At 35.1% G+C, this 13,135-nt stretch overlaps 1 protein-coding gene across 1 annotated transcript; it reads right to left on the bottom strand.

Moving 5' to 3' along the window:
* Positions 1–1,656: 1,656 nt before the first annotated feature.
* On the bottom strand, positions 1,657–12,867 carry LOC145684014 (uncharacterized; the record flags this gene model as incomplete). Its single annotated transcript, XM_081755812.1, is given in 3 exon segments — positions 1,657–2,659; positions 5,301–5,465; positions 11,836–12,867. Coding segments are annotated over 3 exon segments (1,440 nt in total). The 3' UTR covers positions 1,657–2,416.
* Between the last annotated feature and the right edge of the window lie 268 nt (positions 12,868–13,135).

The raw sequence follows: 13,135 nt of genomic DNA, 5'->3' as shown, positions 1-13,135 counted from the left end.
ACCAGCTTCTATCAATGTTGCCAAAATCCAGATTTAAAGCTGGTTTATATTTGTGTGATCTGCATCTTTGATTAAACCACAGTGCAAGCCCTTAAAATAGGTATTCCCAAAGAAGTAAAAACATGGATAGGAATCTCTTACTTCCCACAATTATCGACAAAAATTCAACGAATTCTTGCAAAGCATAACATATCTGCTTCCAGTATCCTCGCGAAAAGTTTAGAAAAACATCTTATCGGATTTAAAAGTTATTTTGATGATCCACTAAATAAGTCTGGTATTTGCCTTTGGTGTGGGAGACCCAGGTTCGATTCCCGGCGGGAGCTATGTGGTTCAGATTCCACGTTAATCAATAGGTCCTGTCTCGTATAGCTTCGCTGCTGAAAAAGGTGTTAAACTCAAAATAAACCCCATTCTCTCTCAAATCTCTATTTGAAACGGAACTGACAAGATTTTTTTTTTTTTTTTTTAGTCTAAGATTACTGTTCATGTCATTTCTTTTTTTTTTTTTTGGTAACTATTCACTTGCATTTATTATCTGTCGCCTTTCGGTTAACAAGGCGTAAATAGTAAGGCACTAACTACAGATTTTTATAGATTTCCTCGGTAAACTATCTCTACTTTTGACTTACAGTACAATAATAAAAAATATTTTAAACTTTCTTGTCCATTTGGTTAAGAAAAGGACGCAGAGAGTTTGGCTACGGATATATAATTTGAAGTACTCACCAGCTACCTCTATAAAAAATTGTTGCGGAAGTACCACAGGATTCTGAAACATGGATATTTGAATAGCACACATACTAGTTCCTAAGTGAAGTCTTGGCCCGACTACTGTAGGTCCCGTAGTAATGGAGCTATGGACCTTTCAACTTCATTTTTTCAAGTTTTCGGCAGCGTATAACTCCGAAAGGAAGCATTTGTGCACCCAGGTTGGTGTATACTTTTTGTCTTATCTTGGCGTCAGGAATCACCTCCCAAACGTTGTCGGTGTTGTTTTGAAACACCCTGTATAAAAATAAATAAAACTCAACTTTTGAACCACCGGATAGATAGATCTTAATCAAATTTTCAGCACAAATGAGGTTCGGGCCTGTAATGACTTATTTTTTTACTTTGACTGTGCAACTTAGGGAGGGGAGTAGGAATAAATAAATAAATAAATAAAAATGAAAGTAACTGTCTTTCTGACTTCATCACTCTTCAACCACTCAACCGATCTCGAGATTTTCATCATAGATGAGGTTTACACCTGAGATGGTTTTGTCATATTACTTTGACGGTGCATCTTAGGGGAGGAAGAACATCTATAAATGATTGAAAAATGGCCGATATTAGTGTCTAATCCATAGTTTTTGGGGTCGCTGAGATGAATAGTGACACTTCCGATCTCGTTTAAAATCAAATTCAGCCCCGCAACTTGGGGGAGGGAGAGATATATAAAAATGATAGAAAATGACCGATATTAGTGTCGAATCCAGAAGTTTTCGGGATCGCTGAAATGAGCAGTGATCTTTCCAATGTTGATTAAATTGAGGCCACTAAAAAACGAAAACAGCATATTTCACGGGTACCTAACACATGAGATACGGAGTTGTATATTTAAATTTTCATTTTAACCCAGCGAAGCTAGTTAGGAATAATACATAAGACAACTAATTTATAAAAATTCATATTTAATTCTGTTTTGATGATTTGAAAGAAGTATTTACAGCATGCTGTTTGAATGAAATCAAGTACACAAAATAATTGAAACAATCTCATTCTGAGGTAAATAAAATATTTTTTCTTTCTTTTTTTTTTTGATGATAAGACTTTCTAATTAAAAGAATTGAAGGAACATTTCACACATTTTGACATAAATAAAACAATATATACATAGAATATATAAACAAGATAATGTAAACATGTGAAAAAAAAACACAGATACAATGGCAGTTATCCGCTGGTTATGATGGTTCGCTTTCGCTTTTCCATTATTTACGCAACTGTACAATTTAAATCTCTACTTAATAATAATAGCTCTTCATTTAAGAGTTCATTGCACTATAAACTTTACGTATATGGCATTATATTATATTATATGTATATATAATTGGCACTAGATTTGTATGTTATGAGACCATCAAGGCACATTGTTTTTCAGTAATTAAAACTCAGAAATTCTATAATTATCACACAAGTAGTACAATGACTGATTCATCAAGGCACATCAAGTTAAAAAGTGTAGAAAATAAAATTTCTGAATATCACATTGGCAAAACCACATCATTATGCCAACTTAAGCTATAAGTTTAAAATTGACACCAACAATTGTTTTGAGCAAATTCAGATCATTAAAATAATTACTTTGAAATTCCCTCCACGGAGACAAAGTAAATGCATAATAATTGTTAAAGACTAGCTCAGACATATATCACAAGCGTCTCAAATTCCGTCGACTTTGTTTACTACCTACAGATCCTTGCCTCGAGCGACCAGGCAAAGAAACTGAACACGGCCTATTATCATGAAGTTCACAGCGGCATTGTGTGCAGAACTCAAAACAGCAACTCAGCCTGCTGCAGCGACCGCGCTTTGTACTGTTATCCACATGTGAGGGGTATGTACAGCGTGGACACGGCTCCAACTTCTCGCCATTCTCAAGTTTTCTTCCTTCCTGCAATTAAAACAAAAGAACCATAATTGTCAACGCCAAAGGAGTTTTAATAATTTTTTTTTTTTAAAAAAAAAAGGAAAAGGAAAAATTTTGATCAAAAAGTAAGTAGAATCACTAACATACATTCTTCTACAACACTTATATACCAGCACTCTTCTTTAGTAAGTGTGAGCTGCTTCCAAAATAAGTATAATGTTTATTAATTGTTATGTTTGCCTAGACGTTATCAATCATTCTTTCTTTCTGAAAACACAAACTTTATGTGCTACCACCTCAAATGAAAATTCATCATCACTCCTTGGCATTTCATGTAAGAAACAGATTCTCTTTTACTTTTCATTTCATCTAGAACTTTGCTTGTTTTTGATCTTACTTCCAGTTCAATATTATTTAACTCTTGCTATGAATTTGGAAATTTTGTCTGAGTAAGTTATCACATCGGCACCCGAGATGTCTCTCTCGACATGGTCATACTAAAATCATTGTAGACTCTAGGCCTATTCTTGGCCCAAGTTGACATTTGGCACACTTATGCCAGACATATGGGGCTATCTTGATACTAATTTCGAGGAAATCAAATGGGCACTTTGAGATATCACCGATTCAAAATTTTCCCGGAAAATATTTCATTTTTAAATAAATGTTCCTCACATATCTTGTAACCTATTCTTTCCTCTTCAAAATGGTATATTATTTTTCTCTAGCTCAATATTTACGTGAGATATGACCAATTGAAGCTAACAAGGTTCTACAAAAAACATAAAAATTTGTCCATTTTTTACCACTCTGTACTCAAACTACAGAGGGGGGAAAAGAGCTAAAATTTGGTGCATGATCATATCTCGTAGGGTCTACATGTACACCAAGTTTCATCAAATTCTGAGACTTTTTTTTTTTTTTTTAATTTGGTTGATTCCACGTGGAATGGCTCAGTGATATCTCAAGAACCCATACATCAATCTTGATCGAACTCCTTTTGTGGTGCCTAGGGACAAATATCTCCGATGGGTGAAAAAACTAGGGTTTCTGGGAAGAGTTATTAGCATTCCAGATAAAAACACCAAACTGATCACTATAGAATCATACCTTAACAAGCATGCACTAACTCCACACACACAATACAATTACTAGGTGTTTTTTAAGTTGTTCAAAAGTAAAATTAAATTACTGAATTAAAATCCCTTTACACTAGCAGACAGATGATTAAAGAGTGGATGATTATGAAAGAATTGGTGCAATAACAGGGTGTCTACTAAAATTCCAAAACGAAATTTCATGACTTTTTCGTGATCTTTCCTTTCCCAAACCATAAAATTTAGTCACATTCTCACGAGCGAATTCGGGCCGAATTTTCATGCATGCGATAAAAGCGTGCTTTGCTTGCGATTTGGTAGCATCTAAAGCCGACCACAGTGATTTTTGGTGGTGAGTTTCGACGTTTTATAGAACAAAATATTCCAGTCTATACTTATATATATCGTGACCCAAAAGCTAAATTTCGTGATTTTTTCATGACTTTCGTGACCGATAGACACCCTGAATAAGAAATCCACACCACGTTATTGTCCATTACAAACTCACGTGAGCGTTCTACCCTGAGCCATCGTGTAGAATTGTTCAGGAATGGACAGTTAAAACTGTAGTTCTCAACGCGGGCGTTAATACGGAGTGTCCTCATTTCCAAAGAGGGCGCTGGAACATAAAGGGATGATAGACTATTTAGTGGGTTTTGAGACTTCATGACGTGTTAGAGTTTTTTTCTTATTATCAAACGAAAACCGTTATGCATTTTACAACTTATGCAATTTTTTTTTTTTTTTTTTTTTTTTAACAAATAATAATAGGTAGATTATAATACGCATTTATATCACTGTTTGGTCAAAGATACGCTCGTTGGTCCTTTTCTGTTAGAAAGTGAGGAGGGATAAGGGAAAATATGGCTGTTGTAAGACAGAAATAAAATTAATAAAATATCTTTATGTATGTATTCTTCAAGGCTGATTTTAAGAATTGAAGCTTTTTTGTGTTTCTTAGACTGCTTCGTCCAAGTGTTATGTTCAGCCATGTTTATAGGTGGATTGTGTTAAGATGACGGGAAGCGTTCAGGACAATTGCATTCATTCAAGGGGGCGCTAGGCCCGAAAAGATTGAGAACCACTGATTTAAACTATATCCTTTAAAAAATCAGGTATCCTGATTAATTCCAGGTTTTCTAGGTCAGAAGAATAATTTATATTTCTAATATCCGATTTTTACTTTTGTATTCTATTATCCTCCAATCATCTTCTTGGTCTCCCTACAAATCTATTTTCTATAGGCTTTTCAACTTCAATTTTATTCTCCTTGTGTTTATTTCACAGGAGGAAACATGTGTTCCCCATCCTAGATGTATCAAGCGTATGATGTTTGAGACCCATAACTAGTGTGAAGTTCAATATTGTATCAAATATCCTCAATCCATTCGTTTTTTTTTTTTATTACATTATCTTTCTCTATAATTTAGCGATATGAGATTATATTACGATTTTTTTTAAATATTTATGTTTATCACACTCTCAGTGAACTACTAGTTTATAAAAGACCATTAAAAAAAAATGACCTGAATGGAACGTCTTGTATTCAACATAGGGGTAATTCTTACCTGTACGAAAAGCTGAAATCGTGCTTTCGTTGGGCTTGTAGTAGGCTGAGGCGGACGTACGCTTTCACTTGCACCTTCGTTGCAGTGATAGTTGTTAACTAAAAACAATGTATTTCTACGACGAAGTATAGGCCTCTCTTCGGAATTTTTGCTACTAATGACCTCCTATAAAACAAAAATAATAATAATAAAAAAAAACTTCATCAAGTGAAGATAAAGAAAACTAACGACCATGAGAAAAAAAAAAGCTAACATATGTCTCATGTGTGTATACTTTAACGAATACTTAGATTTACCATCAATTAGATTATTATTACTAGGAATGAAAGTGCAGTTGTGTATGGGTCAAATGTTCTAATTGAAGGATACTCAAATTAAAAAAAAAAAAAAAATTGAAATTTCTGGGTTTACGTTTCACGATTATGCCCTGTAGGAGACGAATGCTTTATGAAACTGAATTGCTATGAAATAATTGGTGGAATAAAAATGTGGAAGAATCCGGAGAAAACTCACGGACACGATGTTGTCCACCACAAAATCGCGTTACCCAGGGAACTGAACCACAGATTGGTCGCACCAGAGGTAAGCGCTCTAGCACTGGAGCGACCGTGGCTCCCGGTACTGTTATGTGTCTTGCTCACTACACTTAAATATGGATTGATATAATGTAATGTAACGGGCGTACGCAGAATACATTTTGGAAATCAAACTTCGTCTATACACCTCCCTGCCAGAAGAATTCGAACAAATTCACGACTACAGGAATCCTTCAAGAAGGAACCGCTCCGTCTTATGTTTTCAATAAGTATGACTGAGAAGTATTTTACTTAAGGAAGCTCTAGGATGCATATTGAATATTAGAAGAGAATAGATTTCTCAGCTTGCCCTGCATCCTAGAAATAACGATATCATAATAGGCTGTTTCAAAATGTCACTGGCCTCTTTCTGAACGTATCTTCTTGCAAAACGCTACCAACTAAGACATGATAATGCGTTCTTTCCTTCCCCAAAAACTCATGCTTAAAAATAAGAAACATTTGTAAAGGGAAAAGTAAGTTAAATCCATCCTTCCAAAATATGTTGATTAAAGATATAGAAACTGCACAACATAAAAAGGAGTTACCAGACAGTAGTGTTTCACATGTTATTTTTTTCTTTCTTTTCTCATAGAATTGTGGGATGATTTTGTCAATAATGTTAGATTATGAAATCTGTTGTATTAATCAGTAATAGACATGAGGAGCAGTTTAAGTTGGAATCCGAACCATAATGCGTCCAAATTTTTCAAGGCTCTCTCCATTGGATTAGAATATATATTTTTTGGCATTACCGGCATCTATGGTCTTTTAAGCCTGTCACGACTGAGGAATGATGTCCTTCGGCGATCATACTACTTGGGGAAGTGGGGAAGTAAGAAGCGGCTTGGAAGCTTAATGTTAGGTACCCTCCAAGTATTTGCCTGGTGTGAATGAGGAAAACCGAAGAAAAACTTCACTCAGGATGGCTGATCTGAAAAAGATTTTACTTCTTCTCGACCGAGTGTCTTTACCGGGAATCGAACCCGGGACCCCACGTATAAAACGCGCGCATACTAGCCGCTAAACCAACAGAGAGGGCAAAAAAGTGAAATGCAACACACAAACACACACATACAAAAGATGCATCTTCTACCCTTTTATTAACATATTTTGAAAGTATGTATTCAACTTATTTATTTTCTCTTTACCGCACAAAGGTTTCTTGTTTAAGTACGTTATCTTACAAAAGGAAAAAAACTCCTCACCATGTCTCAGTTGGCGGAAAAGGGTGCATTGAGAAAGAGGTCTTGAAACTGTCTGTCATGATATCTCCAGGAAAAGTATGAAATAGTTTTCTTGTTCTAAACATGATTGAGAAAAATAGACGTAATACGTAGAGTGTTACTTTACTTCGATCCAAATTCCTTCTGAAGTGAATACCCTATGTAAGTTTGATCACATGTTCGTGTTTCTTCAATTTAATGAATCAAGAAGGTAAACGTTTCCATCTTATGTAATGTATCAAGAATTCATTCATTTCATTTTTTTTTTTTTTTTTTTTTTTTAAAGTTATAAGCAACTACGTAATGTGACGGATTGTGCAGCTCTATTTTTTTTCAATCATGCTGATGAAGTCGACAATGTTTTGACGAAACAGTTGGTATATTTCTACATTTTTGTTAGGACGTTTGTACTAAAAAACACTGTTTTAAAATTATTTTTTAACTACATAACGTGCATCCCATAGTACCTTCAAGCCTTATTGACATAATATTATATGATTTGATGTGATCATTTGATTGGGACTTTCCACACCAATTTCTACATGTTCCTGAAGGCAGATAATGTGCATTAAATATCTAAAGTATTTCAAGAACTACTTGCTTTTTCTTTTTCAGATAGAAAAGGTTTTTACTTTCTTTTCACGCTCTCTTATTTCTTACAAATTTTATTTCTGCGATTGATCTGTGTATATTCTGTGAAACGTACTCTCACAAAAGTGTAACTTAGAAGAGAAAAACTGTAACAAACGACACCATATAATAGTTTAAGGAAAAAGGTTTTGTAAAAATATGGTATACTCTTAAGTGTAAAAAGCGACGAGTTATTTAGGTTTAAATGCAAATAAGTCAAGATCATTAAAAAAAAAAAATTAAGTATATTTTGTAGACAGTTACGTAAAATTATCTTTTGAGTTATAAATTTCTGAGTACGTTTTACAAAAGACACATACACCTAAGGAATCTCAATAATAAAATATGTAAGAAATAGAAATATGAAAAAGTAACAGCCTTTTCTGCGAGAACAAGAAAAACCAATAAGTTTTTCAAATACTGCGTATGTTTAAGAACATTCTCTCTCTTCAGAGAATATAGATAAGACTGAAAAATCGTGAAAAGTTCCTTACGTTTTATAAAAATGAACTCACCTTGCACCCGTTATGGGCTTCATTTAAGAGTTCATTGTAATTATATATTCTTTACGTTCTTTAAATTTGACCTGGCAACACTAACATCATCGAACCTTACAATAATGGCAGACATAAGAATTTTTTTTTTAAAGCCATTTCTTCATTTACCCTTTGCTTCTCATGCTTAACTCACTCACTCACTCTATGGCCTATAGAACCCAGAAGTTCAATGCCACATTCACAAAACTCCTCCATTGATTTCTACCTTTAGACAACTGGATTCATTTTCTATTTTGTATCTTTAATTTGTGCAATATCCATTTTAATACTATCTTCCCATTTGTGCCTAGGTCTTCCTATTGGTCTTTTTCCAATTGTATCCAGTTAAAATTCTGAAAGCGTTTCTACTTTCTTCCAGTCTAGCTACATGACCTGCCCACCTAAGCCTCCTACACTTAATGACCTAACAATGTTGGGTAAATGGTATAATTTTGGGGTTTTCTTATTATGATTAGGAATTAGATTTCTGGGCTGTCTTCACCTAAGGCCTTTTAACCCGTTACGTGCATGAGGGATGGCGTCCCTCGGCGAGCACTATTCGATGAAAGGAAAGGAAAGAAGCGTCCTGGAAGCATTATGTTAGGGGCCATCGCGACATTTGCATGGTGTGAATGAGGGAAACCCAGAAAAAAACCTCAATCAAGATGGCTGGCCTGAAAAAGCTGTTACATTTTTTCGACCGAATGTTCCCACCGGGAATCGAAGCCGGGACCGCTCGCACCAAATCTTCTCGTTATTTTTCAGTCATTCCCGTCCCTCTTAGGTTCGAATTTTCGCCTCTGGATTTTATTTTCAAATCTTTCAGCCTGTGTTCTTCCCTCAAAGTAAGCGACCATGTCTTGCAACCGTACAACAGGCATAATTATAATTTTAAATTCAACAGCATTCGCGAAAGATTTTGGACTGAATAATAACATGAATTCCCTGCTTTCAATCGATAAACAATTTCTTCGTGGATATGGTTTCGATTTGTTAATGTTGATCGTAGATATCTGAAAGTATTCACTTTGTCAAAAATATTGTTTGTTATTTTAGCATATCCACAATTTGCAATATTACGGTCACAGCGAATTTTCATGTATTTAGTTTTCTCTGCATTTAATTCTAAATCCATTTCTGCAAGTGTTTAATAAAACCTCTACATATCTTTCTATTGTCCTCATACCATCCCCTATCAGACTGACATCACCAGCATAAACCTTAACCTGATGAGTGCCATTCAACTCTAGGCTCTGGTTGCTATCTTTGATTTTCCTTACAGTGATTCTAGGACAAACTGAATGATAATTGAGACAACTTATCTCCTTGTTTCAGGCCATGTCGACGTGAAAGCTCATGAACTATTTTCCTATTCGGACTATACTTTGGGATTTACTCAAATACATCTTAATCTAGCTAGCTTTTTCGGTATTCCAAATTCGGTAAGAATGTTCAATGTTTCCATCCTAGCAGTCGTACCCTTTCTGAAATCAATAATTGATCTATCGAAGTATTGTATTCTCATTTCTTTTCAGGAATTTGAAGAATGGTAAATTTTCTGGTCGATAGTTGATCGATTTTGCCTAAATCCGCACTGATAATCTCCAATAATTTCATCTGCGTATAGAGTCAATCTTGCTAATAGAATGTTTGAAAGGATTTTAACAAAAGAGAGAGGCCTCGATAATTATTACAATAGTTTTGTCGCCTCTCTTGTTAATTAGGACAATGATTGATTCTTTCCTCTCTTGTGCGAATTCTTCCTTATTCCAGATGAGCATGAGTTTGTGCACCTCGTTCCATGACTTTTCTCCTCCAGCTCCAATTAATTTCGTCTACACCCGGAGATTTGTGTTTCTTTACAGCAATTTCTATTTCTGTTTGGTTAGGCTCTGGAATGTACGGTTCTGTTGTATGCATTGCAGTTTCTCCACGTACATTATTTTTCGGCTGTGTTGAGCAAACTGTCAACGAAAATTTTCCATCTATTCAAAATATTATCTGTATCCATGAGAAGTGTACCTTCCGCTTTTTTAAATTGAGGTTGATAGCCTAACTTTAAAAATGTTGATGCCATTACACATGTCCCGAATAGTTTTGCTTTTAGTACTATCTTCAAGTTCAATAATTTCTTTGATCTATAAGTTTTTGAAGTTTACCGCCAGATGTCCGGAATTTTGTGTAGTTTTATCGTTCGGATTTTGTAGCCAACGTATTTTCGTCTGCTTTCTCTTCTAGTTTAGTACATTCCTTTTCGAACCGTGGTTTGTTCCTATATTTTTTCGCGTGCTTTTATTAACTGGTATTCTTAATTTTAACTCAAGTATCCTCAACACAAGTACATTTCGAACTTTCTAAAAACCGATGATCTATTTGACAATTCAAATTTCGTACTCCCCATTCGCTTGATCCTCTAATTTCTTTAAACTAAACCTCTCCATTTTCAGATACGGAAAACTTTCTTTTCTCAACGATAATCTCTCATAAAAATCATTGCTACCAGGTAAATCATTGCTCTCATAAAAATCAGTGCAGGTCAGCTCTTCTCAACAAACGAAGATCAATTATGGTAGACTGCTTCTACTAAAACGTGATCAATTTGATTGTTTTTCCATCTGGTGAAGTACAAATATATTTATGAATATCTGATGAGGAAATACTCTTGACGATAAGGTATTTGGATATTGCGCAGTTCACAAATCTAATGCCGCTGTCATTAATTTCCTTATGCAGATTTTCATTCCCTATAACTGGTTTGAAAATATTCTCTCACGTCCTACCTTTGCACTGAAAATCCCTAATAGAATTTCCATATGGTATCGCGGGAGCTGATCAAATTCCCGTTCTACTTCTTCGTAAAAACTGTCGTTTATATCATCATCCTTATTTTCTGTTGGACATGCACATTCAGGACAATAATATCACACCACTGGCCCTTAACAGTAATACAAGAAAGTATATCATTAACAAATTCAATCCCTTAAATTGCTGATATTATTAGTTTGTGAACGAAAAACTCTGTTCATAGCTGGTGATTTTTATTTTCTTCTCCATTAAAAAAAAAAAAAAAAATCCGGTCTACAGTGCTCTCTATCCCATCTAACTTTCTGAACTCCTGTCAGGTTCATTCTACATTTCTCTACCTCACTTATTACGGTTTTTAATGTGCCTGTCCTATAAAGACATCTTATATTCCATGTTTCATATCTCATCTCCATTTAACTTTGCTGAGGCTGTGCCCTGTTCCTCGGCTTCTGTAAAATTTCTTAAGTTTACTTTTTACAGGAAATGTTTGTTAGCCTCATGGAAAACTTCCAAGCTGAAGAACCACCCCTTATCATTTATTCGCGACTGCTTATTCAACATATTAGCAGCTAAACTCTATATCCGAATACCTTTCCCTTCATCCGCAACCTATAATAATATTATAAAGAACTATAAACTCCATCTTCAAAATTAGCCAGCAGATTAGCTCTGTGTGAAAGCTGAAAATCCACTAAAATTCAAAACAAAATATTTCAGGCTTTTTACAAAAGATTTAAGAAAATTATTATTATTAAATACATACCCATAGCTGATTCTCCTTATTGGAACATATCTCTTGCACATACTTGAGACGCCTTTCATTAGCTTTACTGTCCATTTGGCACATGCGATTCCATGTTTTGCTAACGAGACATACTCTCCGTAAATCTTCAGCATCTAAATAACTTAAAATACACGATGCAACTGGCAAGAAATTGTTTTGCTCAATTAGGTACCACATAAAGTCAACATACTCGCGGCCTTCTAAGGAACGACGTAGAGGTGTGCTATGGGATATAGTCTTTCGTTGACAACTCGAGGACACTGGAGTGTAAAGAGTAGTCTTTTGATCGTTAGCCAACTTCGGTTCATTGATTGCTGGGCTAAACACTTTATCATTTATAAAAGAATGATCATGGCTAGTAAAGTGTAAGTCACTTAGAGAACTACTACAGGATGCACTGTTGAAAGAAAACCCACTTGTAGTAGCTTCATCTAAAGACTTTGTTCGTCTATTCTTCAGAATATGTTTAGGTTTATATAACTGACTAACCGATTCACTTCTAAAAATAAGTTTACTGCTACGCGAAATCTGTCGCGATTCTGAATTCTTTTGACATCGCAAAGTTTCTAAACTATCATCACTTGCTGAAATGCCTGAAAGATCAAGCAGCTTTCTTGATTTCTCGATAGCCCGCTTTCGTGCTGGACAAACTACACTATTCTTAATACCAGTCTTTTGTTTCAATTCAGCCACGGAATGATCATCTGTTGAACATTCTATTGGGAAATTAGGTGTGCACAGTGGATCTTCTTTAGCTTCTTCAGTTTTGACAGCACGTTTCAAAGAAGGGTAAGACAGCGCCCCACATGAGCAAGTCGAACTTACGACTCCGACTTTTCTACTTGAAGACAACCTAGCAGATTCTGGAGAAGTTGTTAAGTATCCGCTATCGTCTCCTACAATTTCTGTCTTCCAACGAAACGAACAAGACGTTTCCATATGCGGCCGCTTTGGAGTCTCTCTGTGGATGGTGCATTTTGTTGGAGAATTATCCGATGCTTTCGAAGCCATCTGCAAAAAGGCAAAAGATTTACTTTATATTTTTAACCATACTACAACAACTATCAAAACATAACAAGATTTATATAACAAATACTTAGTTTCTTCCGGTTAACTTGACCACCTGTTTAATTTAGCCTGTTTTTGAACCCAAATTTCACCATAAGACATACATAACTTATTACTCTAAGTTGGTCATTTATCTATCTATCTTGCAACTTAGCTGCACTAGAGCAACGTTATTTTTGTGCTGTTAATATTGAATTCTGTATGCTGGATA

Source organism: Thermobia domestica, chromosome 4, assembly GCF_964235325.1.
Source record: "Thermobia domestica chromosome 4, izTheDome1.hap1.1, whole genome shotgun sequence".
In the NCBI taxonomy this organism is placed as follows: Eukaryota; Metazoa; Arthropoda; class Insecta; order Zygentoma; family Lepismatidae; genus Thermobia; species Thermobia domestica.
This window is presented reverse-complemented; position numbering and strand designations above follow the sequence as displayed.